Source organism: Lichenostomus cassidix, chromosome 8 (genome assembly GCF_008360975.1).
Source record: "Lichenostomus cassidix isolate B80296 chromosome 8, HeHo_3.0, whole genome shotgun sequence".
NCBI classification, from domain to species: Eukaryota; Metazoa; Chordata; class Aves; order Passeriformes; family Meliphagidae; genus Lichenostomus; species Lichenostomus cassidix.
The window spans coordinates 20,476,490-20,504,487 of NC_139489.1; the positions used below are offsets into that span (position 1 = coordinate 20,476,490).

The 27,998-nt window shown below is 39.4% G+C and overlaps 2 protein-coding genes across 5 annotated transcripts in view; one reads left to right on the top strand and one right to left on the bottom strand.

Annotated features, from left to right (window-relative positions):
* Positions 1–27,997, top strand: GPSM2 (G protein signaling modulator 2). 3 transcript variants are annotated; one of them, XM_085068264.1, is made up of 15 exons: positions 1–142; positions 10,689–11,000; positions 17,031–17,252; positions 18,310–18,445; positions 18,895–19,037; positions 19,534–19,657; positions 19,917–20,032; positions 20,995–21,150; positions 21,948–22,056; positions 22,480–22,609; positions 22,918–22,985; positions 24,913–25,089; positions 25,871–26,033; positions 26,170–26,387; positions 27,250–27,997. In XM_085068264.1, the coding sequence occupies exons 2-15, from the start codon at positions 10,939–10,941 to the stop codon at positions 27,412–27,414; spliced, it is 1,989 nt and encodes a 662-aa protein (XP_084924390.1). In that variant the 5' UTR covers positions 1–142; positions 10,689–10,938; the 3' UTR covers positions 27,415–27,997. The 3 variants fall into 3 exon arrangements, with proteins under 3 accessions (XP_084924390.1, XP_084924393.1, XP_084924392.1); XM_085068266.1 differs by lacking the exon at positions 1–142 and adding an exon at positions 1,262–1,283; XM_085068267.1 differs by lacking the exon at positions 24,913–25,089.
* The window catches only part of CLCC1 (chloride channel CLIC like 1), a 15,836-nt gene continuing 12,113 nt past the window's right edge, over positions 24,276–27,998 (bottom strand). For both annotated transcript variants that reach the window (XM_085068268.1, XM_085068269.1), the window contains exon 12: positions 24,276–26,015. The gene's annotated coding sequence lies outside the window, so the exon portion shown is untranslated. The remainder of the gene's footprint in view (positions 26,016–27,998) is intronic.

A 27,998-nucleotide genomic window follows, 5' to 3' on the forward strand; every position in this document is an offset into this window, starting at 1 on the left:
GCTGCGCGTGGGCGGGCGGGCCCGCCGCCCCTCAGAGCCCCGCTCGGCCCCGCCGGCCCGCCGCTCGCAGCGCCGGCCCCTCCGAGCCGCGCCGGTCCCTCTCTGCCCCGCCGGCCTCTCTCACCGCCGGCCCGGCACTCAGGTGAGCGGGGCGCCGGGGGCGCGGCGGGGAGCGCTGGGTGCTAGAGCGGGGGTTCCGGACGCTGCCCCGGCGGCTGCCGCGGCCCCGAGCGGCCCGGTGCGGTGGCGAATAAAGCGGCGGTGCGGCCCGTGCCTGTGCCGGCACCGCCGAGCGCCCTTGGGGAACAAAGGCGGGAGGTGCCCGTGGCCGGCGCGGGTGGCTGCTGTGCTGCAGATCGCCCCGGTGTCTCCGAAGGGAGCCGGGACCGGCAGGGCTGTGCATCGGGCGGCTTGCGGCAGTCGTGTTGGGCTGCACGAGATGGATGAACAGAAAATAAAAGCGTAAGGGCGGGGATGAAACAGGCTGCTGATAGAACGGGAACCAAAGGATCTGCAACCGTAATGCGAGCAGCGAGGTGTACAGCGAACAAGCTCTAAACTTGTTCAACAGTTTGAGTTAGGCGTTGTGTTGTGGCATATCTGAACTCAGGTTATACCAGACCTAGTCTTATTTGTCTACTAGACTGTAGCTTTTGCTAGTGTCGTTGCTGTCCTTCTTTACTTCTTGACTTTTTCAATGGAGGAGCATGGTGAATCAGAAATTGTTCTTTATTGAACTGCTTGCCAAGACACAAATTCTACCCCACCTTGAAGTTCTGGCCTTTCTTCTGCTTCAGAATCTGTTTCAGCCTAATGTGCTGCTCCTGTTAGATTCTTGCCAGTGACTGCAGGGCTCATGTGTCCTGGGTTGCCATGGAGAGCTGTGCAACCATCTCAGAATCTGGAAGAACGTGCTGAGTCTTGCATCTCAAAAAGATGAGTTAAGAGATTCTAGTCCCTGCTTAAATTTTGTCTGGAAACTTTATGCCTCTTGTTTAAGTGATAACTTTATTAGACCTGAAAATGCTAGCAGAAAAGTCCTCATAATACAATCCTTCTAAATTCATTGCTTATATATTTTTACAGTGTGTTAAAACTAATTTGTAGGCCTGTACAAGTGTTCCTTCTTACTAGTTAAATTAATGGTTAGCAAGTCTTCTGGACTGTGGTTATGCATCCCTCTTCAGTGGGAAGGACTTTGTACTTCCAGTTACTTCCGTATAAGGCTGGGACAAAACTTACCTGAAACCTAAGACAGCTTCATTGGACTAGAAGAAACCTGTGTGAGTCTTCCCATTTGCTTTATTTAGCATGCTGTTGTTTAAATGCTCTTGTGGCTCTTTCAAGCGTCTTAAAACTACTTAGGATTCCTGCTACTCTTGCGGAAAAATCACTTCACAAATTGATGGTTCGAAGGTCAGAGAAAGTTTTGAAAAACTTTTTCCTAAAAATAAATACTATTTGTCCATAGTTTTAACTACTGAACATAAGGGGAGTTGGTTTTTTTTTTTTAGAGTTTCTGATTTTTTAGTTTCTCCTCATCTTTCACTTTTTTAATTTAATAGCCAAGTTACTTGTTTTTTTTGTCCTCCAGGTTTGTTACAGCCTTTGTGTGTTCAGTTTCACTTTCCACAACTTAGTCAGTCCTGCCCAGGTCTGTGGCTATGGTCCTGGGTTTTAATAGCTTTTAAGGTTAAGGTCTTAATGAAACAGGTTTTGTTTGAAGAGTAAGTGATCATCTTAAGACTTTCTGAGGGATCAACGTGTTATTACATCACTGTTCCTGCAAATAAAAGAGAGATACCAGGTGCCAGAAAAAACCCTAAACTTTTCTTTAGCCATTTAGTAGCAAGTTAGCTGTACATGTGGTAGTATCCAAAAACAAAACAGAAAAGGTATTATTTTGTGGAAGACCACAATATTAGGAATGCAAAATATAGGCAAAGCAGAAGTGGAAAGACTGGTAAGAGATGGTCTGAAACACACGTAGTGTTGAATAGATGATTATCGTCAAGTTGCCTTTTGGGACTCAAATTTGGCAGTGTTTGAAGAATATGGTTTTTGTTCATATAATAAAACTTCTGTGTATTATAAACCTTTTACTAATAAGAAGGAAAGCTTTCATTTCATTGCTGGTAATATAAACCACATGTGATTTATAAAGAAGGCTCTTTTAATCTATTTGATTTCTTTGGTATTTCTGTTTGCTACTTCTTTTTTCCTCCCATTGCAGTGTTAGTATATGGAATTTTGTTCCTTGCATGAAGCACTTTGGGGCCTGGACCTTATCTAGTGGTCATTGGTTTGTTAGAGAACAGGATGTGCTGTTGTGACCAATTCAGTCAGTGTAAGAATGCATGTACATAATGGATAAATTGGTGGGCATTGGGCACAAAATGGGCTGCAGTCCAGTAGTCATCACACTGATGGAAGAAACTGCATTGAGTAGATTCTGAATAGATTTGCAGCTGCATCCCAAGTGTTGGAATGAATATGCAAAGCAGTTTACAACTTGGCACCTCAACAAATACTGTTTTCCTTAAGTCTCCATAGGCGATGTGCTATAAATACACTGTACCTGCATCTGTAAGAAGCAAACAGTATGAAAAATAATATGTGGTCTTCTCACTATAGTGAGTGTTCATCCAGCACCACAACTTTTAGAGGGTGTAGCTGTGTGTTGTTCAGCTGTAGACTCATTAGAGAGGATGTTAATGCCTGCTGTTGGTACTTGGGAACTGAGGGACACAGGTGAGGCACCAAGCAGTGCTGCTGGCATTAACCTGTCATGGATCATTGCAGTGGTGTAATAGAGGTTCTGTGAGAGCTCTGATCTTGCATCTGATCCCTGCAAGATAAAACCTTGCTAGAGCGGTAAGGAGTTCTTTATGCTGAATATCTGCTTTGTCTCTGAATGAGCACCACAGTGCCAAGTAAGAATTTTGAAATAGCAGCTATATTTCTTCACTTCAGTTGCTACTGTGTCTTACTGACAGTGATTCTAAGGATTTTTTTTAAAATTTAATTTATAGAATCTTAAGGTAACTTTTTCTGTTTCTTTGTAAGATACCTGTACAATCTGTGTGTCTTTTTTTCTTTTACATACCAGGATTTATTTTTAAGATACTATATTGGCCAAGAAGGAGCTAAGCTAGGTGGAACATTTTATTGGAGAAATATGTAATCAACTTGCTCTATCAGTTTAAGTGCAGATAGCCAACCTTTTGTGCTGAACCCTTCCTATGGGGGGTTCTTTCACATTGCATAACATGCTCCAGTTCCCTAGCTGAAGGTAGTCGAGTCCCTCGTTACCTGGGAGAGGCCTGGTATATGTTAATTTGCATGATGAGATTGTCTCAAAGGAGCAGGGTTCAAATTTACCTTCAGAACCTGGTAACAAAACTGTTACTGATTTTGTGGGAATATGACTTCAACTTATGCTATGGATAAAAGGATCACAAGTTACCACTTTGTTGTGAACTGTCATTGCAGTCTGTTGTGGCATTTGTGCACTTAAAGTGCTTGAATGCAAATCCCATCTCCACTTGTGGGACATGTTGGACAGAAGGCAGCACAATATTTGTTTTCAGTCTGTGAACAACAATTTGTAAAAAAACTTGGTACTTGTTCTGATTAAAAAAAAATATAAGGAATCCTAATACCTTGATGTATCAAATATGTGGAAAAGTTCTGAGCTTTTTTTTGACTGTGATATTATTCTATCTTCTTGTATCTGAAATCCTATTCTTGCTGCATACAGAATTAGTTTTCAATTGCTTGATTAGTTTTATGATGGGGATATTAGTTGTATTTTGCTGTCACTTTGTGTTCTCCATCTTTCTTATTTTATCCTAGTGTGGGATTCCCCTAATTCAGGATTTAAATAAATGGCGTACATTAACTATCTGCAGAAGTGTCTGTATAATAAAAATACTTGTGGTTACTTGTGTTAACTACAGTGTATTCTTTAACCTGCACACTGAACAGTAATTATGGACATTAAGCTGCAAGCTGTTTTCCAGTTAAATTCTGTTTCTTGTAGAAAAATAAAGGAAAAAGGAACAAGCAGGATAGACAGAGTTTGAAAGGCTTGGCATGTTGCAGACCTTTAGCATTACTTAAAGCCTCAAACATTCTATTCAGCTAGGTAATCCACAAACAGAGGAAAAATCCTCCTCCTAATCTACAGAATAAGTGCAAGGTACATTCAGGAAATGCCAGAGGGCAGGTGGAAGTGCTCCTGGACTTGTGTTTGCCTTTGACAGAGTGCTGGATGAGGCAGGGCATGCAGTCAGCTATGCCAGAGGTGGGAGTGCAGGAGGAACCAAGAGGAGTTAACCTGGGAAATGAAGGAAATGAACCTTCTCTTACCTGTGTTTAGAACCTACCATGAGCAGGGTCCATTGGGTTTAGGAAGCCAGTGGAATAAAGGAAACACCAAGCAAAAAAACTTTGTAGAAATAGAGTGAGAAATTAAATATCTCTACTGTTACCATGTCTGTCATAATTCAGGACCATATTAGCAATTAGGCAATAAATACTGGACTCTGCTCTGGAGCTGTGTTCCTCTAGTGTCAAGTCCATGATTTCATTTCCAGCTGTAGATGTGCTGAGAGCCTCACTTCATTGTGAGAAAATTTGTCTCAGAAATGCTTGATGCCTATTGTTGTGGGGTTTTTGTTTTTTAATTACTCATCTCAAGATTTTCAATTATCTCATTGCTAGGATGCTTTTAAAGGTTTTTTTAAAAGTACAAACAGAGTTTCATAACATTGTGTGATTTATAACTATGTATTTAATCTTGGAAAGTAGTTTTGGGGTTTTATGCAATATTTTCCTTAGCTTCTTTCATATAGTAATTAATATTTTCAGTAAAATTATTTTGCAGTCCTACTTGGGACTCTTAGGGACTATTCTGGGGATACTTGTTCTCCTTTGTCACTAGGGGATTTCCTTTCCTGCAGTCATATTGATGACTAAATTAGAGTGAATTGATGAGTAAACTAAAATAATTGATCAGAAAACCTTTTCATTCCTTTGGGTTTATGTACAGTGCTAGAAAGAAATTGGGAGAGGAGTGAAGAAAAGAATCAGATTACTCAGGAGTTTGCGACAGATAATGATAGCATTTGTGTAATTATTCATTTAGCAATTATTTTAATTTTTTGAGGAGAGTTGTCAGCAGTATCCTAACTTCTATTATTGGTATTTTTCTGTTTTTTATAACTGTCTGTGCTGACTGTCGGGAAAGACTTATGGTTATACTGTAGTCATTAAGTCTTGGGCATTAACTGGCTGAAAAGGGAGATGGAATAATTTCAGAGATAATGGAGTCAAGTTTCCCTCCCTCACTATAGCAGTTCTTTTCTTCTGATTCACAAAAGGTAGTTAGCTCTGTGTCTGTCAGTTCTGGTAATAAAATACCTGTCTAGCCTTATGCTGTCAGTTACAATTTGCTGATTCTCTTTCTAGCAAGGAAATGATGGTTTCCTATAGAAAAGATAGCTCTGTGCATGTCATGTGGGCAAAGGGTAGGAAACTTCGTAGTCCATCTTCTATTAGAATGCTGTAGGTGAAATTGCAGGCTTGTGGAGCAGCAGGTTGATAGGATTACAAGTTTGCTGAAAGAACATCACCTGTGGGTCAAAGCCAGTATATACAAATAGCAGTACAACCTTCCTACCATTTCAGGGCTGTCTGCAATATTCAGCAATGCGGCTTAGGTTCATATGGGCCCATATTTATAAGTCAGCATGGTAAATATAGTTGGGGTGGAGGAGGAAGCATCTGAACCAAGAGCATCAGATAGTGGTTTTATGTATTTGCAGCTTGCCTGATGAGCCTGATAGCTTAGGATGTTTAGGTGGGTCTTTGCTGTGCTCCGTAGTGATACAGGCTCTGCGGCCTGTGCTCCATCACTCACACCTGGGAGGAGCAGCTGAGGGAGCTGTTTGTGGACTTCAGCTTTCCTCTTCTGTCCATTAATGTGGGATGTGAGCTGCACTTGGGTTCTATGCTGCTAAGCCATTCCTTTAAAAGAATCCCTGTGGTTTATTCTGGGGTTTTCTGCTCCACATAGAAATCCATCAGGAGACACGGGCAGTATTTCAGAGCAGGTATTGTTCCATGTCATCATGATCCTGAATAAAACCTCACATTCACCTCATCAGTGAAGGTGGTTTCTGTGTGCTCTCAGCTAATCAGCTGTTGAACAGCTGTCAAAAGTGATGCAGAGAGGAGTTTAAAATTAGGCTGCCAAGAATAACCACAGCGGTCGTAGTGCAGTGTTTCTTGTATTTGCATGATCCACTCTCATGACTAGTCACTTGTACTGTGCTCAAAGTTTGGAAAAATTAGCTTTTCCCAACATGGCACACATTTACTTAAAGGTTCATTCACAGGGGAATATGTATTACTGCAGAAATGCTAATGATGTTATTTACTAATGTAAATAAAATATTAAACTTGATGTGAAATTTTAAGGGATTTTTTGGTGGCTTATTTTAGGCTTATTCGTTAATTCAGGTAAATTATAAAAATATCCTTGAACAGCACTGAAGACTAAAATAGAGAATGCTCTACTTCTGAGTGTTTCTTGTACTATTTGTATTTATACACTCCTTTATATTTTAGAATTCTGAAGCCAAGCTGATCTCTGTATTTCAGTAATGGAACTGTTAGTATATTTTTGTTGTTGTGTAGCCTGTTTCTTCATTCACAGAATATGCAAAGCTCTGTTTTGTTTTTAGATAATCCAGTTCAAGCTTCTTTTCTTCTTCTGCTTTTTCTTCCCCCTCCTACCCATGCTATAGCATCTTCCTGAAAGGAAATTCAGACTTAGTTCACCATTGGGAAACTTATCTTAATCTTGAAACAAGTAGTGTCTGTCACAAGTTTTTCTCAGGAAATGCGATTTTGTGCAGTTGATCTGCCTGTATCTGCACTTTCCTCTAGTAGCTTTTGAATCTCTCAGTCGGTGATGACTTCATTTGGCAGATGCTCCTTTCCCACAGATTTGTGAGAAATAGCAGATGGAGAGAAAAGGCATGACTTGATCATCTCCTTTAGGGAAAGGCAGAAGGAACAGAACTATTTGATATTCCACCAGCCCCCAAGTGACCGGTCAGGATCTGTCAGCTCTCCAGCCACGTGACTGCATAAGCAAAGCAATACTTTTGATCATCTGACAAACTCCAAAAAAGAAGGTGTGGGTTCAGGGAAGGAGCAAATGAAGCTGTTTAAAATGTACCATTTTGTGGTAATGAAGGAGAAAAAAACCATCTTCTCCAACTGTATTGTGGTTATTAGTTCTGTGTACTCCAAATAAATCATAGTATTGTCTTTCCGTTGCTCACTGATGAATTTTCACCTGTGCAGAAATACGGCTTTCTGTCAAATGTTAAAATGAAGGGATCTATTGTAGACATTCAGCGTAACTAAGAGCTGCAAACTGATTCAACTCATTGTCTACCGTTGAGATAAAATTTATAGTATGGAATCAAATCACTGCTGAAATGGAAAATGCCTTAAAAGGTGAAACACCTGTCTGGAAGTTGTGATAACCTAGGCTATTAGCTTGCGTACAGGCTTTGGGGAAAGAAATAGCAACTATTGCTTTATCACTGTCACGAACTTGAAACATAATGATTAGAGTTCAAGATGGTAGAACGTGGTTTCTTCTATAATTTTTCTTGAGAGAGAATGGGCCTCATTCCAATCTTACCATTCGTGTCACTGATTCAGTGCAGGAGTGTTAATGGAAGGTTGAGATGTACTTTCATCCTGCAAACCCCATCTATATTCATATAGCTTCTATGTAAATCTGTGATTTAATAGAAAAAAGAGTGAAAAGTAACTTTCTGACAACCATAAGTATATTTTTTTAGACAGACCATTTAATTGAGGCAAATTTATCTTTTCATTGATGGTTTAATTGAAGATCCTTTAGCTGTTTATAGCCAGGGTGGGTAATCCCTAACTATAGCTCACCATTTTCACCCAATAAAGTTGATAAATTGCATGGTTTGTGTATTGTGGGCTATGAAGTGTGTGCCACATTTGATTGCCCAACCTCTGCCTTGCTTCATTTGATTTGGGGATGGCGATGCTGCTGTTCATTTCTGTTTCAGTATTAAAATACTGTGTAATTAGTAACCCCAGCTTAATTTTCCATTTCTGAAGGAGACCCAGTCTTTTCTGTGTAGGCTTTTTGCTGCTGCTTTGAAATTATGCAAACCCCTAGGACTTCCTGCATTTAGCGAAATTGTGAATTTTTAGGTTGTGTATACAGCTTCACTTTTCTGTTCATGCTTTCCTGAAAGGCAGCTCTTTAACATGGATAGAGACTTTGTATTGCTCTGACGTATGGAGAGAATAAATTTAAAGCAGCTGGATTTCATTAATACAGTGTTTTTTTCCCTAGTAAGCCCCAAGTGATTTTTTCAAGCTACATAAAATTTTAACTAAAAATTCAAGTTTAAGAGAGCCTGTTTCACTGTTAGTTCTGCTGGCAGTGTAGAACTTCACCTGAGGTCTGTTAATTCCTTAGGCTTTTCAGTTGAAGCCCTGTGTCCCCTGAGCCAATTCCATGCTGATCACCAGCTCAGGCAAGGCCTGGTTACTCAGAGATGCTCTCAGCAGTTAAGGTGCAGCAGTTGAAAGAGCAAGGCTTAGTTTGCTGTACTCCAGCCCTCCCAAGGCTGCTTTACACCTGAGAGATGCTGTCCGTGCAAGTGTTCGACTTCCACCCCCTGAATTTTGCATTCCCCACTCCAATTAATATGATTTAGGTTTGGTTACTGATTACATGTTGGCATGGCTGAAGGCGTAATTGACATCCTAATGACTTACACGTGATGAAGCCAGGTATGAAGACCAGACCCAGTAATTTTTGTTGGATCTGTGATGATGATGTGTTGGCCAATGTGGGTGTGTCTGTATCACCCTTCCAGGACTAGGAATGTGCTGCATGGCCAGTAAGGAGGGAGGAAAGCAGGAGTAGTGGATCCAGCTCTTGGGAGATGGTGGCATCAGTCAGAGGATGAGGTTAAGTATGAGGACAGAAGTGTAGCTCAGACATAGTGAAACTATAAACAGCTGATGTGAAATGCACTGCTAAAAATAACTGTTATTTATATAAGTGCAGATGTTTTGATGTACTTTTAAGTATAACTGGGTTTTTAAAAATTAAAGTTGGTTTTCTATTTTTAAAAGAAAACTTAAAATTATTCTGTTAATTACAATTACAGCATAAATATACAAACAAATTACCACAATCATAATTTCATGATCTATGGAGGTTGCCAAAGTACACACTTTTTCATTTGTGGCATGAGTGTGTCCCTCTGTGGAAGAGAACTTCCCATTCCCTTGCATTTGCTGAGCAGCAGGAGTGCCCTTGGATGGCTGCTGCAGACTGAGTGGCTTAGGGCCACCTGCCTGTGTGAGTTACCTGCTCTGAGGCTGGACAAACTTCCGCAGAGTGAATACCTGGGACACAGCCTGCCCAGTGTGTGGGTTGCAGTGGTATTGCAAACTGTGGGTGTCACGCTTTGTAATTGCAAAAATACACCCACACCCACTTGTTGTTGCCAAATAATTCTAGTGATGAGCATGGAAGGGTGAAATAGTTGTTTAATTGGAAGAATGTGGATAGTCTGTCTGAGGGCTGCTGTCAAGGTAAAGTATGATGGGAAGCATGAATCTTCACAGCTGGTACTTGATAAAACTAATGAGAGGAAAAGGCATGGCCTATATTGACAATTAAATATAGAGGCTTACATTTTCTTCTGGTGACAGCTCTGAATCTGAGCTCTGTTCTTGTCTTTTTGACACTTCTGCAGTCTCTTGATGAAATATGCATTTGTGAATTACACAACTCTATGTTTACTTGCAAAGGAAGGTAATATTAGTACCAAGCAATAAATATGCCACTGTCTCTCCTAAAAATATGATTTAAAGTGGGTAAACTTTTGAATACAGAGTTTCTTTTCTGTTAATCTTTCCCCAGCCAGCCTAAACATGTCCAGTATTTACATGCTGGCTTCTGCTACGCCTTTGAAGCAGAGTTTGGAGCTCACATCTCAGTGCTACAGAATTTTTGAATAGGAAGCAGTGTTAACATCCCTCGCCCTCCAAACCTCCACACCCCCCCCTTTTCTTTTGGGAGCAGGGAGGAGAAAAGTTAATATAGAGCTTAAACCTTTGCTGGCTGCTGAGCTTACAGTATTCCAGGCAGGACAATCTCCAGAATGGATGATCTCCAGATGGGATTGTGCCACCAGTTCTGACTGCTGTGGGCCTTCAGCTGATGTTCAGGGTTTCAGCAGCACTGTTTACATGTAAAGTGCTTTGTGGTCTGTTCTGTATTATGCCTTTCATTCTGTAGCTTTCATCCTTTAAAGTTTTTGCTTGGAACTTCATGAGGCCAAAGAATACTAGCAAGGGTAAATTCTTCAAAGTCTCCAAGAGAAGAGAGAGTGTTGATTTTTGTTAAGCCTCTTTGGCTTTCTCACTTGCCTACAGGAATTGCCATATCTGTGTAGAAGGCTTTGGCTCTGCCTTAAGTTCTTGATTGACGTTTCCTGCTTGGTAGGAGCAGTGTTATGCTTTTACATCAGCTGCAAATGGTGATGAGTTATTAACTGACTATGAGACTTCAAGCCAAGCATCTTGTGTTCCCTTTGCAGAAACGTAGCTGAATGGAGCTTAAAGGTCCACAGATGAAAGAACGTGAACATTTCTGAAGGTGTGAGATGTGTCTGGCAGTGACCTCCTTAACACAGTAATAAAGAAGAGTTTTTCTACTGGAGCTTAGGATATCTTTCCTCCATCTTCTTAATTTACTAACTGGAATGGTGCTCTGACAACAATTCTCCATAATAAAGTACTTACCTTACTACAGAACAGTATCACTTTCTCTACTGATAATGCAACTCAATGGCGGAAAATAATGTGTTGATAAGCATGCGTGAAGATCGTTCCTTTCACGTGCGATACAGGTAAGACTGCATTAATTTTGCTATAAATAAGTGCTATTAATAATAGAAAGCTAAACAAGTTGCAACAAATAGTTTGATATCTCTGCTAGTAGTTTTACTGAAACTGACAATTAAACCCTTTCTTCTTTTCTTGATTTTTGAACAATGAAAATTCATTTTTGATATGTAGCATATTATATTAATATGATTACATGATTGTGCAGTATTGGAACTTGCACAGTAGCAGAATAGTACATTACTGTCTGTATTTCTTTGTACTTGGGGTAGAACGATACAAAGCATAATACCTGCTCCCTCTTTTAGTTGTTGGGCTGCCTATGCAAATTGCTGAGTTTTGTCTGCTGAAGTTCTCTGTACTTGTCCCATTATTGTTTTGATGAACGATGAATTTTAAGGTGCGCTGTCACCTAGAGCAGTGTTTTCCTTGCTTAAAATAAAGAGGTTTGATTGATAGATGGAAACTGCCTTGGTGCCTTGGACTCAAAAGTACTGTTCTTGCAAGTGAGTAGGATATGGGATTTTCCTTCTGAGAGCTTTTATCATTTTTCTTCTGAATCCCCTTTACAGACGTGGGACGTGTTAGCATTGCAGACTCGCTCTAATGGAGCTGAACTACAGGAGCATTGTGTAGTGCATGGTGTTTGGAAGGGTAAATCTTGCAGCTCATTCAATAGGAAGGGACACTAGAAGACTGAAATGATTGTTTAAAAAGAAATAAAAAATGTGGTTCATGTGTGCTCCCTCCACCCCTACCCTGGTCATCATTTCTTTGCAGGCCTTTTCCTCACTAGCTAACAGCAATAAGACACTACCAATATTTGTAAAACAGCACATGCTGTGGCTTAAAATTAATCCTTTCAATGTTCTGACAATATTAGATTGCTGTTTTGTCTTCTCTTCCATTTCATAGAAGAGAAGTACTTAATTTCATTTCGTACCGGTCCAGTGTCCTGGTTAGCAGTCCAACCAGCCAGACAAGCTTTTTCATGGTCAGTAAGGAGAAAAATTAGCAAATAAGCTGTAATTTACTGTTTTCTTTTTATTTTGCTAAAATCTTTATCCTGTGGCTTTGACCCTAAGTGTGCAAGCATGGTAGTTCTGTGCTGAGTGTTTCCTTAAGGGAGCCACTTCTCAACATTCTTCTAACACATCTACCCCGCTGGTGTTTGTGCTCTCACTCCTCCCCAGACAATTACAGAACATCCTTGCTCACTCTAATAAAAGCAGGAGCTGTTCAGGGTACTATTATAGAAATAAATGGATGAAAAATATGTCATGGCCAATTGTCTGGTTTAAACTGACAACCTAATAAAATCCTAAAAATCGGCAAGCGCAGACAGGGCACAATGTCTTACTGCTTTGTGTTGTATTTCAGTACAGGTTTGAATTAGACCGATTAAAAATATCAGTGATAACAATATTAATGACCTTATTAAACTTCTGCAAGAACTGTAATCTGATTCACATGTAAAAACCATGACGGCAAAATACTTTTTAATTTTAAAAAATATTAAACTTTTCTAAGACTTCGGGAAACTGCAGATTATTTCAGTATATTGAATTGGAATTTTATGATCATTTTGATAGCTGTAATTTGGAAATACTTTATTTGGTTGGAGTTTAAAGTTTAGTGCAGGAAATAAAAGGTCATAAATTACTGCGGAGGGAGTTACCAGTTTTTAAAAAAATTTACTTGTGGTTATTAGTCCAGGCTTGTTTGGCACTGGCTGCTCTTCCTTCTGGCATTGCATTAGAACTGATTTTAAACATGTTGGGGCCCACTCCTAAGGAAAGGTTTTTACTATGGGTCTGTTTCTTTCTCCCCACAGTAGTTAATCAGTATCACTTTAGCAGCTATAAAAATGCTTATGCTGGTGGAAGGAGACTTTTTTATTTTTTGTTGTTTAGTGACTGAAAGTAAAATGCTAATGTGACTTGATATTTATGAGCAAATTATCTATGGGGTGAATATTTGTAGAACTTGCTTCTTTTGGCCTGCTAAATTCATACACCAAAATCTGGTAACTGCTTGGTAATCTTGACTGGAGCAAAAGAACCCAGAATTCAGGTGTGTGGTTTCTTTTTGTGTGAGTTGTTTTGTTTCTAACCTCACCATCAAGGGCAGTTTGATGGAACCAGTGCTGCAGGGAAGGTGTGGTGGAGCTGTTTGCAGTGGTCAGTGTGGAGGCTTCTGCTCACGTGGAGAAGCCAAGAGTGAGGGCTGGAGTCAGGAATGGTGTGTGAGCTTTATTATAGGATGCTATGGCATTAGTAATGCTGTGCATCTGAGCTGAAGGGAAGTAATGGGGGTTGGTTTGTCTCTAGGTGTGTTATTTGTACCCACATGTTTTATGGCAGATTGATGACAGCCTTGTTCCCCCTCAAAAGCAAGAAGTCCTCTTAGTGGGAATTGAATGGAGTGAAACTCAGTTGTGTTTAGAAATTGTAGTAATCTATGAGCCTAACTGCCTTCTTCCATTGCCTTAATTCTTACCAGTTTTCTGGTCCTATTGTAAGGTGAGAGCAGCTGAAGGGAGTGAGACAGAAACAAGGAAGCAATATGCTTAGGGTTTATATTCTTAGAAATACAAAGATTTAAAATAAATGTGAAGAAGGTCAGAGAAGAACAAGGTGGGGGGAGGAGGAGAAGAAAAGAAAAAAACCTGGGGAGCCAGGCAGGAGGAAAAGCTTAGAGGGACAGATAAGGATGAGGTAGTTTTACAAATGAGAAATTATTCAGGAGATGCCAGCCTTTCTGAGAACAGGTCCAGGCATCTGCAAACAGCATAACAAAATGAAGCACTGTGTGAGCATTTCCAAGTAGTGTCTGAGAGAATGTTACCCTGTTCAGCAGGAACAGCATTTCATTAGAAGTGCACAGATGAATGGCGTTTGTTCTGTATCTCTTCTCTGCAGATTCAGTGTATCTCTTGTTTGGCCATTGGGTATTGAGTAAATAATTCAATTCAGCCCTGGGAAAAGAGAAAGTAATGTCATATTCTCCTTTTAACTATTTAATGACTTCCTAAAACATTGATAACCTGGCCCTGTCTAGTCTGTCAACCTGCTATTTAACCATTAGTGGTGACAGGTGGAGAACACCTAAGTAGATCTTCAAAAACCCCAACAAAACAAGCAAACAAAAAAACCCCAAACAAACAAACAAAACAAAAAAAAAACCACACAAAACCCCTACAAAACAAACAAACAAAAAGCCCCAAACAATTTAACAAAAAACAGCAAAAAAAGTGTTAATCTGTATAAGAGTCCTTTAAGTAGCAGAGGGGAGGAAAAAACAAACACAAACCAAACCCAATCCTCTTCTGAATCCAGTTTTGGTACTTGATGGAAAAGCCTAGCAGACTTTTTAAATAACTGAGTGATTTCATAGCTCTTATATAACCTGAATAAAATATTAATATTGGGTGCAGGCAACTGTGGAAATAAATATTTAATTTTCTCTGTTCTATTTTGGTATAACTTATTTAGATGTTGAAATGGTAGGTCAGAAAGAATGGATCCAGATGGAATTTAAGCTTTAATTTGCTGTACAGATTCTAGCAACCTGTTAACACAACCTCTGTAGAGTTGTGCTCAAATGTATTGTTAACTTTTGCATTCTTTTTTTACTCATACTATTATTAATTCTCATTTTCATTTACTTCCTGTAATTCTGGTTGAATTGAAACACTCCGTAATAACAGTTGATTTTCATCAGACTAAGTATAAGCCTTCTGCTTCTTAGTGATTTGTCAGCTTTATGAAAGACCCCAAATCTTTCATTTTTATGTTATATTAAATCTCAGGTTGCAAAGTCAAATTATTATTTTTCAAGTTCCCTGATGAAATGGTAATGCTGCCTTGGCATTTGGTATTTTTTGATGTAGTGTGACATGAGACGACTGCAGTGTCTCAGGGGAGTTACCAGCACTCTCTGATACTGCCCTTGTGCCTTTTTTACCTTTGCCTTTTCTTCACTGGTTATGTGGCTGATGCATCACAGTCACATTTTTTTAAATGGAATAAATTCACTTAGAGAAGCAGAGTCCAGTGTAGCATTTTGACTATTACATCATAAACACATTTTGCTGAAAGTCCTGCTTTTTTTAGCTATTCAGGCTAAAAATCCAAAGAGTGTGGCTCTGTAATGGTCCAAATCTGCACTGAGAAGCACCACATTTTCTAGCTGTCACTCTAATTGGACATGTCAGTTAACATGAGGTGCCCGGAGAGAACCTCTTTGGATAGGATTAAGATTACCCAATGAAGTGTTTTAAGTCTTAAACCTTCAGTTGCTGAGGGTGTAATCATATCTGCCTTGTACTTAACTGTACTTAATCATTTCTGCCCTTTTCTGTCTTACATTCAACACATGCACAATGTAATGAAACCCAGGTAGTGTGTTGTAGCAGATAGGAATGCTTTAACTTCTCCAGGAAGAGTTTCCAAGCCTAAAAATACTGCATGTGTTATGGATATCCAACCTGAGAAGTTGGGCTTGGGAAGAACTTTATGCTGGAGTTTGCTTTTGCTGTCAGCATCTGTACCAACTATCAAACAGACAGAGCTTTTGACTGCAAAAGTTAAACATGTCAGTCATCTCGCTGTGCTTAAGTTGTGGCATGTCGAAGACCAGCAGGTATGGTAGCATTTTGTATTTTGTATTGTACTTGTGATCCCAATTCTTCTGTATCTGTTGGAAGTCAATGGAGTTTTCAAAAATATTTTCTTCCTGTTCAGATTGGAGTAGAATTTTATATAGTCAATTTTTTTTTTTCCAGTTTAGGAAAAGAAAGAAATGTAAATATTGCAGTTATGTTAAAAACTTCATCATTGTGTCAAGTCAAAACAGGTGTTGTCTGGTGTTTCCCTTAAAATAACTTTTGGAAAATCCAGCATTGATTGTTAATTTTTGGGCAATATTAGCACATGCTTTTTCAACAATTATAGAATGTCTCTTACTGAGTTTTCATTTAGAAATAAACTTAAAAATAGAACTATGACATTTTTGCAAGCTTTATAAAATGCATGTACTTGAAAAAGCTGGAGAACCATATTGCTTCAAGATCAAGAGCTGGAGCTGTCATCTTTCTAATCTTCCTCTCCCCTGCCTCCCTTGAATCTCAGAACTGGAAAGTAGGAAACATTTGTGTAAAATTGTTAACACTTACTGAAATGTGGTATTTTGTACTCCTGAATTCACAAGGGCAAAAATGCACGTGAATGGCTTTTGGCACTGTAGTTCTATATCAGCTTCTTTGTTCATGTTCAAAATTTAATTTTCTACAAATTCATTCATGACTGCAGTATTTTGCGCTTGTGTAATCACACAATTATTTGTTCATAATAAAGTATTCCAGAGGGTTCTAGAATGATGGCATATCAAGTGAAGTAACTGGAATTGACATACATTTTATCATGAATTGAATCCAGGTATTTTTTCTTCCACTGAGAATTTTCACAGCAGTGCCAGTATAAGAAATGAGGTGCCAAGGAGTATTGAATTACACAGGAAGCAACTTGGGGAAAATTAACTGTTGTCTTTGATACACAGAATAATTTAATTTAATTTTTTCCCTGTGTATAATTTTGCAGGTTACTACGGTATCGGCTTAAAATTTAAAGTGCTTCCATTTGTCAGAATCAGTATTTGTCAGTAATAGATTGATTTCTAGGTAACTTTTCTGAAATTATCTAGATGGCACAAACTATGCTTTTGAATCCTGTGCTTGCTACATATGGACAAAACAGTGTTTGGTTTCCTCTCTGAGACTGAAAAAGAAAGAAAATAAGAAATTGTAGCTGTTTGTTTAAATGTTACATTTGCTCATCACTGTCAAAGTTGTAATTTCCATTTCAGCCTCCATTTCTGTGATACTATAAAGCAAAGCTCATTGGTTGTACTGTGGTGCTGAGCCCCTCTTGTAAACAAACAGAGGCCCTCTGAGTAAAATACCCTTTTCAGGGCTCAGGTGCTGGACAGAGTGTGGCATTTGGGGTGACTGTTGGCCTTTTGCTTCCCCTGTGCAGGATGGAGGCTTCCTGCCTGGAGCTGGCTCTGGAAGGTGAGCGCCTGTGCAAGGCAGGAGATTGCCGGGCTGGAGTGTCTTTCTTTGAAGCAGCTGTTCAGGTTGGGACTGAAGATTTACGCACCCTGAGTGCTATTTACAGCCAGCTGGGCAATGCCTATTTCTACCTGCATGAATATGCAAAGGCCTTGGAATACCATCACCATGATTTAACTCTTGCAAGGTAATTGTTCTCCATGTCATCCCATTCTGGTAGATACAAGCAGCTGACTGTTCATTTTCCTGCCAAACCCTGCTATTAATACTGGCTAATGAGTGAACGTGGTGGTGGCAGAGGGCTGGGGGGCCTGGCAGGTCACTTGGTTGCCCTCTAACCTGGCAGCTAATACTTGGTCTAGCACCATAATCCTAGAACTGACTAAGGCCTCACCAGGTTTCTGGATAATTAAAGTGGCTACTTTAAATCCACCCTTTCTTTACCCTTTCCTGTTTCTAAAATTCAGTTTCTAGTTCTCCAGATTGTTAAGCTGCTCTCTTGTTTACTGAACAGAACTCCTTAATGTTTATGTGTGTGAAACTCATAATGTAATACTGTGAAATCTAAACCCCTCTGCATTTCATATGCTATTTATGTATATGACTTTTACTAATTTGTATAGATCCAATAAAAGACACAGGCATCTAATGTACTTAACCTCAATTTAAGCATAGATCTATCCTTCCCCCTGCCTCAACCTGCTGCAGTGCAGTGACCTTGTGGGCATTTGCTTTGTTGTGTTATCCCCCAGTATGACAGTCTGAGTGGTTCCCTGGCAGTCTCTTGCCTTAGTCTCATTTAGAATCTAGAAATGAAGTAGTGCTTGGAGCTACAGAGGACACTGGAGTGTTTTGTTAAGTAAAAGGAGACTTTGGTAATCAAGTAAAATGCAAACACAGTTAAACCTCTCTTTCTAATGTTGGGACTGTCTTTCTACATCATCTTTAAGATTTTTCTCTGTTCTCTTCCTAAAAGAGGTGAATTTAAGAAAAAACGTGGAGCAGATGATCAATACCATGAATACCAGCAGTTGGCCAAACAGCACCAACAGAATGAGGTGTCTGTAACCACAGATTGAATGATGTTTATGAGTGCATTTCAGATAAAAATGAACTGAACACATAGACATGTACATGGTTGTAGTCTCTTTTCATAAATTCATGTAATTCTCTACCATACATTGGCCATCTCCTTGATATAAATTATACACTGTTTTCTGTGTACTTAATTTCTGCAATTCTAGGACAATTGGAGATCTACTGGGAGAAGCTAAAGCTAGTGGGAATCTGGGCAACACCTTAAAGGTACTTGGGAATTTTGAAGAAGCTATCGTTTGTTGTCAGAGACATCTGGATATTTCCAGAGAGCTTAATGATAAGGTAAGAATTGTGTAGGAATCTGGAAGTAAAGTGCTAACACACATTCCTGAACCCTGTTGTACTGGTAAAGGAGTGTGCCACCTTTCAGAGGAAAATAGTGAATATTCAATTATTTCTTGTAGACAGTAAGAATCTCTTAGTTGGAATACAGTTGTTTGTACCTGGAAGACTGTAGATCCAGGTTAAATATTACCCTATTTTGTGGTGGGTTTGTTTGTTTTTAATTTAATTTTTAATGGTAATTGACTTCAGGAATGTATCTTGCTCTTCAAAAGGAAGTATCATGCAAAACAGTTGGACTAAGGGATATGATTGGGTGGGTGATCAGAATGGGCAGTGTGTTTACAAGTAGTTAAAGAACTTTTTTCCCATCTGTGGATTATACAGATAGTTGTGACAGAAGACTTTGAAGCATGAAATTTTAATGCCTTCTTTTACTTCTGGTTTAGGTTGGAGAAGCAAGAGCACTGTATAATCTGGGAAATGTATATCACTCTAAAGGGAAAAATGTAGCTAATGCTGGGACTCATGATCCAGGGGAACTTCCAGAGGATGTGAAAAATGCTTTACAAAAAGCTGCAAATTATTATGAGTAAGTAGTAGCTTTAAATGTTGGGGACTGGGAGGATATGATCCGCTAGTTTATTAGAATATGGGAGATTTGCAGTGCCGTGAGCTAAACTGTGGAATGCTTCTAGGCAGAACAGAGGTACCTGCCAGTTTGCCCTTTCCAACGGGACACTGCACTGGCTTTTGTCATGTCCTCACTTGTAGTTAAAACCAGCAGAACTCTTCAAACCAGGCTGAGACAACAGGACCTTGTTATATTTGTATATGTAACTAGAGGGGAGCACACTGGCTTGAGTAAGAACACAGTGCCGTTTGGTACCTCACAGGAACTGCTTCCTACTCAGATTTGTGGTTGCATAAAGACCATTAAAATAGGCTAAAGTAGAATACCTCTACCTATACCTCTACCTTTTCCTTTATATAAGAATTTTTTTAATTGTTATTTAATTGACTGTGAGAATAAAAAACCCCAAACCACTTAAAAGTCATTATTCTCCTTCTCACTTCCCCCAAAACAGGGAAAACCTAACAATAGTAACAGAGCTGGGTGACAGAGCAGCACAAGGGCGTGCCTTTGGAAATCTGGGAAACACACACTATCTTCTGGGCAACTTCAGGAGTGCAGTTTTAGCCCATGAACAGGTACAATAATGTGCTAGTAACGAATTCTATTCTAGCAGAGTATCAGGTTGCTCTTGACCTTTAGTATGTGTGTTGTGTTGGATCTTGTTGCAAGCTTTTTAATGCAGGCGTTAAATCTTAATGGCACAATTTTAAGTTTGGCCGTTCTTACCAAGCATTGTTGACCTAAAGAATGCATTTTTTCATGCATTTCTGCATGCAAGTCTATGCTTCAAAGTCTGTAGTGGAGTAAATAATGCAGTTATTTCACATTTTTAAGCGTCTCCTAATTGCAAAAGAATTTGGTGATAAATCAGCGGAAAGAAGAGCATACAGCAACCTTGGAAATGCATACATATTCCTGGGGGAATTTGAAACAGCTGCTGAGTACTACAGGTGAGTGACTGCTGATAAATACAATTTGTATCTTGCACAGTTTACTTCTGTTGTGCCTGGTGCTGTAGCTAACTGTGGAATAGCCATCTCTTCAACATACACTTCAAAAAAACCATTTGTTTAGCAAAGATATTTTTCCTTTGTTGTTTAACTATTTTAGTTCTCTTAAGGGAGGGGCATCATTAATGTTTTTTGGTTTTTTACTATTTTGTTACTTTAAATAGATTCTTTGCAGTACTGTAGACAGACATCTTTCCATTGCTAGGCATTTATTCTCCTTTATTCTAGAAGCAGGCATTACTGTCTTAGCTCTTAGTGAGCTCTGGAATGATCTGAGTAGCTTTCCTACCCTGAGATGGGTAGGCTTGGGTGGGCTCACCAGCTGAAAGAGGTGGTGCACAGCAACATAAATTTTCAATCCAGACATTTCTTGATCTCTGCATCTCTAAGCAGTTGCTGCTGTACTTGGGAAAGTAAAAGCTTGGCAAAGATAGAGTATAGGTGTTACTAGCATTTTACTCGGATTTCAGAGCATACATGTTCTTTGGGGAAAAAGCCTCAGTACTTAGCAAATCTCTCTTAGCACTCAAATTCATTTTGCCCAGCAGGGCTGGGCTGGCTTGGTGGATATAGGCCTGTCCTGCACATGCTGATGGGGAAGTAGGTGCTGTAACACTGGTATTAAATGGTGCATCCTGCCAGGGAAAGTCCTACAATTTATTAATAAGGCAATAAACTAAAATTAAAAGATGCTGTTTGAGGCGTCAGTGTGCTCTCTAATAAAGTAAGTGAAGTAGGGTGAGAGTTGTAAGAGTTTACAAGATAGATAAATTAGGGCACCCGGCTGGCAAGTTATCAGCCAGTAAACTACTAAGTTGTATAACAGATTTTTAGGTGTGCAGGTGCACTTTTGAAACCTTTTCCTTGCAGTAGTTTCTGAGGTGCCTGACCCTCTCTTGCAGGAGGACGTTGCAGCTGGCTCGGCAGCTGAAGGACAGAGCTGTGGAAGCACAGGCCTGCTACAGCCTGGGGAACACCTACACCCTGCTCCAGGACTATGAGAAAGCAATTGATTATCATTTGAAACACCTTGTGATTGCTCAGGAACTACATGATAAGTAAGCCCTAAAAGATTGTTTAATGTATGTGTGACATTCAGAACAAATCCTGTTACCTTCAACTCTGCTGTCACTGTTCTGTATGTGACAGCTGAATTAATGTGAATTCCCTCAAAGCTGGGTTCTGGTTTTCATATGGAAAACAAAAATTACTCATGATGCTATTATAATGAGTCTGAGATGAAAGACAAATTTATGAATGACTGTTTCTACATCATCTCCTGTCAGCATACCTGTGTAAATTAAGGAAAAGAAAAGCACATCTCTCCTTCATGACTTCATTATAATAATTCACCCTGCTTTCATAAGAATCTGTCTCCTACTTGTCCACAAGCTAATAATACAGGAGGGGATGGGGAAAGGAGAGTAACACAGCAAGCAAGTTATGTTTATATTACAATCCTGATTTCTGAGGCCTTTTTTATAATGTTGGGTGCAACCAAAATTTTTTGTAACATTTAAATGTACATCTTCTTAAGTCAGAAGAATATGGAATACCAGTAAGGCATGCAATCTAAGGAAAAAGCAAAGTAGGTTATACAATGTTTTGTGCATACAAGACTGAGTAACTTGTTTATTGTGAGCTTAAAAATTAAAATTTTGATTAAATTGGTTCATATTTATTTATACTTAGATCACACTCCTTTAAATACAGTATTTAAAGTGTTGGTGTTGAAATGACCTCTGCTGATTGCCTTAACTTTTCTTGACCCAGCAAGTTGCTGTGGCAGTGCTGTAAAAACCTGACCTCTGGTGTTCAGTGGGTAGAGGTGTAACTGAAAATGTGTTGTTTTCAGAATTGGGGAAGGAAGAGCATGCTGGAGTTTAGGGAATGCATACACTGCTCTGGGAAATCATGACCAAGCCATCCATTTCGCAGAAAGGCACCTGGAGATTTCAAGAGAGGTATGATTTTCATACTCCCACAATGCTGGCTGTTGGTTTTTGCTCTCTCTTACACAGAGGTTCTATGGAGGTGTGTCCATGCATCTGATTTTGAGTAATGGAACACATTTGGCTTGATTTCAGAGGGAGTTGATTCCACATTGTTTTAGCCACCCTCTCACTGCAGTTAGCTCCTTAGTTCTAGTGTCTCCACTCACAATGTCATCAGAGAATCCAAGTTAGTAGCCTAGCAGAGATTATTTTAGGCTTTGTTATGTTACCTGTTAGTTGTTACTTTCTTAGAAAGATGATGTTCTCAGTCTGCAACCAGGAAAACTTTTTCAGCCCTTTTCTCTCAGAAATCCAGGGGACGAGGATTGCTTTGAACTTACATGTGTGAGCATTCATTAAGGTAATGTAACTGCTAATTTTATTTGCTTGAAGGTAGGAGACAGAAGTGGAGAACTCACTGCTAGACTTAATCTCTCAGATCTTCAAATGGTTCTTGGATTAAGCTACAGCACGAACAATTCCATGATGGCAGAAAGCCACCTGGTGGAAAACAGTTTGAATGGTATGTGCCTCTTTCTGCAGTACTTTCCCAACAGAGAACTTCAAAAACAATCAGTTGTTTATTTACTGACCATGGTTGAGTACGCAAGTTTGCTTGGTTTTCTCCCCACCAGCTAAAAAAGGTTCTTGCAGTATTGGACCCTCCAGCACCTCCTTTTTGCTGAAGGATTTATATTGTGAATCACAGGTTACTGCTTAGTTTCTTCATGTGTGTCTTGGACCTTTGACCTTAGATGAATACAGCCCCAACTTTGCAGGTGACATCATTAATTTTAATAATAAAAAGATGAACTTGATTCTCTCTTGAAGGTGGCAGACCACGAGGACGCCGTCACAGTATGGAGAACATGGAACTTATGAAATTAACACCAGAAAAGGTTTGCACTTTACTTCTTTCTGTTCTGTTGCTGATATTGCAGAGAAATGTTTCTGAGGGTGTGTTGATGTGCCATTTGTCCCTTTTTGAATTTAGATGATCTTAGGAGTTCCGTAACAGCAGGTCTAACAATACTGACAAATAATGCTTTTGTCATGTAGGTACCAGTCAGTGTGTGACACATAATGGTTGTAATGGCTTGTGGGAAGCTTGCTTTATTCCCTGCATGAATGAGAAAGAATTGGGCTCTGTAATGTGCATCAAAAGAATTTTTCCATCTCTTTATAGAGGTGGTTTGAGGTTGCAGCATGAAAGTAATTCAGAGTAAAATTCCTAAGCTTTAGCTCAGCTCTTCTGAACATTTTTAATTTGATTACAGTCATTTTATAGGCACTTAAAATACATGTTGTGATTTTTGCTTTGGGATTTTAACCAACTTGCAAACTATCAGGAACTTCAACATCCATTTTGAGTAAGGATGCTATTTCAGAAATGCTGCAGCTGAGTCACAGACAGGCAAAGGAACTTCCCCCCCAAGCTCAGAGAAATCTCTTGGAGATGGGATTTACTGATTAAAATCCTTGTGTCAGTTGCTGAGAGATTTCCTTCAAATTCTGCCTTTCAACAGCGGACTGGCAGTTCTGCATAAATGACTGCACTGGCAGACTGAAATTGGTATTTTTCCCTCCATAGTGGGATACTAATTCCAGTCTCTTCAAGTGAGGCAAAGCCTGTCATGTTAGTCAACCAGGCAATAAAATCTCAAAGCACGTGGGGACAGTCACTGCAGCTCAAGTCAGCATTGATGCTCAAGAGCCTCTTTGGGTACTGCTTGAGAAAGACTCTGTGTTTAGTCTAAGGAACCTCTAAGCTATGGGCCACTATCAGCTGGGTTTTCTTACTCTCTGAATCTATTTATCTGGGAAGGGTTTCAAAATATGTACCCTCTAACAGTCTGTGCCCTAAATACACCAAAATGTGTTCTGCAGATTTTTGGCATATTGCAGTCCAGCTCTTATAAAGGGCTTTTCTCAAGGTTCATGTTGAGTAGATGCCACACATTCCTTCCATAAATATCCCTGATACGTAGAACAACCCCTAACCTGAGCATTAGTGTTTGGTTGTACAGGATGCCATCTTCTCCGAGTCTGTGAGCTGGTGTTCAGTAAAGCCATGAAAAGGCAAATCCAGTGGGTAGGCAGTGTTGCTGGAAGATTTGTGACTGTTCATGATTTCTGATGTTGAATCAGGAAAAAAAAAGGGGTTGTTTTTATTCAGTTTCAAGAGTCTGTCAGTTGTGGATAATTCTGTTTATTTTACAGGAGGTTTTTGGGAAAATCTGTCAGGTTTATAAAATTACCCGTTTTGTTCTTCAGTGAAAGGAGATGGTTATTCCTGTTTGTTCTTGTTCTGGTATTTGTCTCCCTCTTTCTTTTCAATCTTTATTGGGATGTTTGTGTACATCAGGGACTTCAGGGAAGGCTGGTTGAAAGCTGGCTTTGTGTAAGGGTTTGTTTTGCTCTAACACTTTCTAACATGGGGTGGTTTTTTAAATTATTTTCTTTCTAGTTTTAAAAATGCCAGGTGGGAAATGGCAGCTTGTGCCTGCAGTTCAGCCTTTACATTTACTGCCTTTCCTGCACTGCACCCAGAAGGACAATTTCTATGTGTTTAATTAAACATACTATTTGATCACATGTTAATCCATCAGGTGTTAAACCACAGTTCAGTTCTCAGACCAACCAGTAACAGCACTAACCTGCTTCTGCTAACAGCAGCTCAGGAATCATAACCACATCCTCATGGCTGCAGGAACAAAATAATGTAACACTGCTTCATTTTGGGGAGGAAAAGCAGCAGCAAGTAAGAGGTAACAGTACTGGTAAATAAAATCAGAAGGCATAATTTCCTGACTCTTGTTTTCTTAGGTTCCAAACTGGAACAGTGAGATTCTTGCTAAACAGAAACCACTGGTTGCCAAAACTTCAACAAAACTTCACTTTGTAAATCGACTAAAAGGCAAAAAGTACAAAAATGGCACCACCTCCAAAGTTTTGCAGGATGCCAGTAATTCTATTGATCATCGACTTCCAAACTCTCAGAGGGTAGGTTTGGTGAGCTGTGGAGATCATGGCCTTTACTCATCTTTGTGTGATCAGAATTATGGAAAACACCTTCCTGCAGCTGTCCTGTTCAGTTTCACTTGATTTAAATACTGTGGCTCTAAACTGATCCTCAATCTGTCATTCTACGGCTCTCTCAAGGGTGGTGCCAGCTTTAAGATTTTCCTACTACTGAAACACTTTATTCCTGGTGGAATTTTTAAAGTTAGAGCTCCGCTTCCATATGAATTCTATTTCTAAGTCTCTTCTAAACCCCACTTCTCTAAATTAAAAAAAAAAAATCTAGTTTTTTCTGATTCAGGCAGTGGGAGATATTTTGGACTTACTTTTTAGGTTATTACTCTCTTGAGAGAAGTCAGTTCAAAATGAAAGAACTGAGTCATTTGGTCACAGACCTGAGGAGACAATGGTAACTGTTCATTGCCGCTTTTGTTGTTTTTTCCTGTTGTGGGCATTTAGGGTTTTGTTGGATTAATGGCTGAGGAGGAATAACTCCAGTTGTACCATGATCAGAGAACACTGTTCCTTTCCATTTCAGAGAGTGAAATGTTTCTAATGTATTTCACTTTCAAAAATGCTGCCCTATCATTAGCATCTCTTCCTATGATAGATCTCTGGCTATAGAAATAGTTGACTAAAAAAATTGATTTAATAAATTGCAGATATGCAAGTATCAAACATATCACCAGACTGAAACTCTGATACAGTTTTCCCAGCTGTAGGTACTCTAAGCTCTAATACCCCTACATCTTCTCCTTTTCAGAAAAGCAGTCGTGAGACAGTGGCAGATGAAGGGTTCTTTGATCTGCTGAGCCGGTTCCAGAGTAACAGGATGGATGATCAGAGGTGCTGCTTCCAGGAGAAGAACAGACTCTCAGCTGCTTCAGTGGCAACATCCTCTACTCCACCTACAGCAATGATAAAATGTAATTTTTTAACAGCAAACTCTGTATTTGACTTGAGGTTTTTGCCAAATACTAATTTCAAAATGTATTTGCATACAAGACTCACTAGAGAAAGGACTTCACTTCTAGGCTAACTTGTTGTGTCTCTCCTGCCCAGCCTTCTCCACGTCCGTGGTTTCCCCACACACGGACGAGTTTCTGGACCTGCTGGCGAGCTCCCAGAGCCGCCGGCTCGACGACCAACGCGCCAGCTTTAGTGAGCTGCCTGGGCTGCGCCTCAAGCAGCACAGCAGCCAGGCTGTGCTGGGCCACCTCATGGCCAGCAACAACAGGGAACTCGATGATGATTTCTTTGATATATTGATTAAATGCCAGGTAAGTGCTCAACAACACATTCCTCAGTTTCTCAGTCTTTGGGGGTTTCATTTGTGCCTCCTGCTACTGAGTTTCTTCAAGTAAGCCACTTAGTTTATCATGTGTTTTAAGACACACATTGATCTAGCAGCTAAGGAAGAACATAAGAGAACAAAAGATTACAATTGTTGTATTTTTTTAAGTTTTGGGACAATTCCTCTTTCTTGGTTTTTATAAATTATCCAGTGTCTAGTAAGTGTAATTTTGATATTTATACCATGGCAACTATTAAAAGTAACAAATGCTTAAAAAGTGAAGGCAAACAAGTGAGGCTATTAAAAGGAATAGGTAAAACAATTTTAAGTGTTTAGATCTGGCTTGCTAAGGAGGGTGCCTGATAAACCAGCAATCTTAATTTATCAACTGAAAGAAATCAGTATCTAGGTTTTAGTGGTAATAGTGGTTATCATTCCCATGATGGTAAGTAAGTTTGAATGACAGTTTATAGCAATATACAAGTGAGGTGGCTGATTGTCGTATTTTCTGGTGTATGAGACTAGAAATACCCTGTACTAATGCTGAAATTCTTCTTCTGGAAAAAGGACATTTAAATTGCATTCTGCAGTATGTCAAAGAACTAAACTGGAGGGGTTATTTCCAGATACATGTGCACAAGTGGCTCAGAGGAACCATTTTAGCTATACTTGGACTCTTAGGAATTGTATTTGACAAGTTTAACTTGAAACAAAACTTATAAATTAAATTTCTCTACTACCTTTAAATCTGAAAACAAAAGCTTTTAGTAGTTTTTTCACTTAATATTGTTCACTTACTACTTATCTGCCTGTAAATATGCAGTTTTTATTGCTTGGTCTGTCTGTAGGGTTCCAGACTGGATGATCAAAGATGTGCTCCTCCAGGATCTGCCAAAGGCCCCACTGTACCAGATGAGGATTTTTTCAGCCTGATTTTACGCTCCCAAGCGAAGAGAATGGATGAACAGCGAGTCCATTTACCCTCAGCTATAAAGGGACCCAATTCCAGCTGAAGATCCCCAGAGGCACGTACTGTACAGCAGCATCTTAGGGATCATTTTGCTTTGCTGGAAAAGCACACTTGCCTTTTTTAAGATGACTGCAATAAGTAGCTTTGTCTCCTGATTCTTCCCATAAATAGCAGCAGCATCACACTTTTGAGCAGTAGTTATAGAGTTGCCCCTACTCTTGCACTTGGCAGCTGCTTTTCAGAGCACTGTCTGAGGTACTGGTACTGTGTCTCCCTCTTAATTGTCTCTAGTCTATCAAAATTAATATGATTTTTTTCTCTGTCAGTTCTCTCATTGCTCATTAGTGGATTCTACCAGTCTCTCAATCTAGTGTAAGACCTAAATTTTTATGTTCTTTTTAAAGAAAACATGATTTCCCCCCCGATTTGTACCTCCTGAAAAAAGGTCCTGTTTTCTTTTATACTTTTTTTAAAAAAGTAATTTTAAAAAAGGAGAAATAGACTAAATACTGAAGCTCTCTTTACAGAAACAGAGTTTGGAAGAAACAATTATTTCTATAAAACAAATTAAAAAAATAAAACCCTAGTTTTAATTCTGTTTAATAAAAAATAGATTTTTTTTCAAAC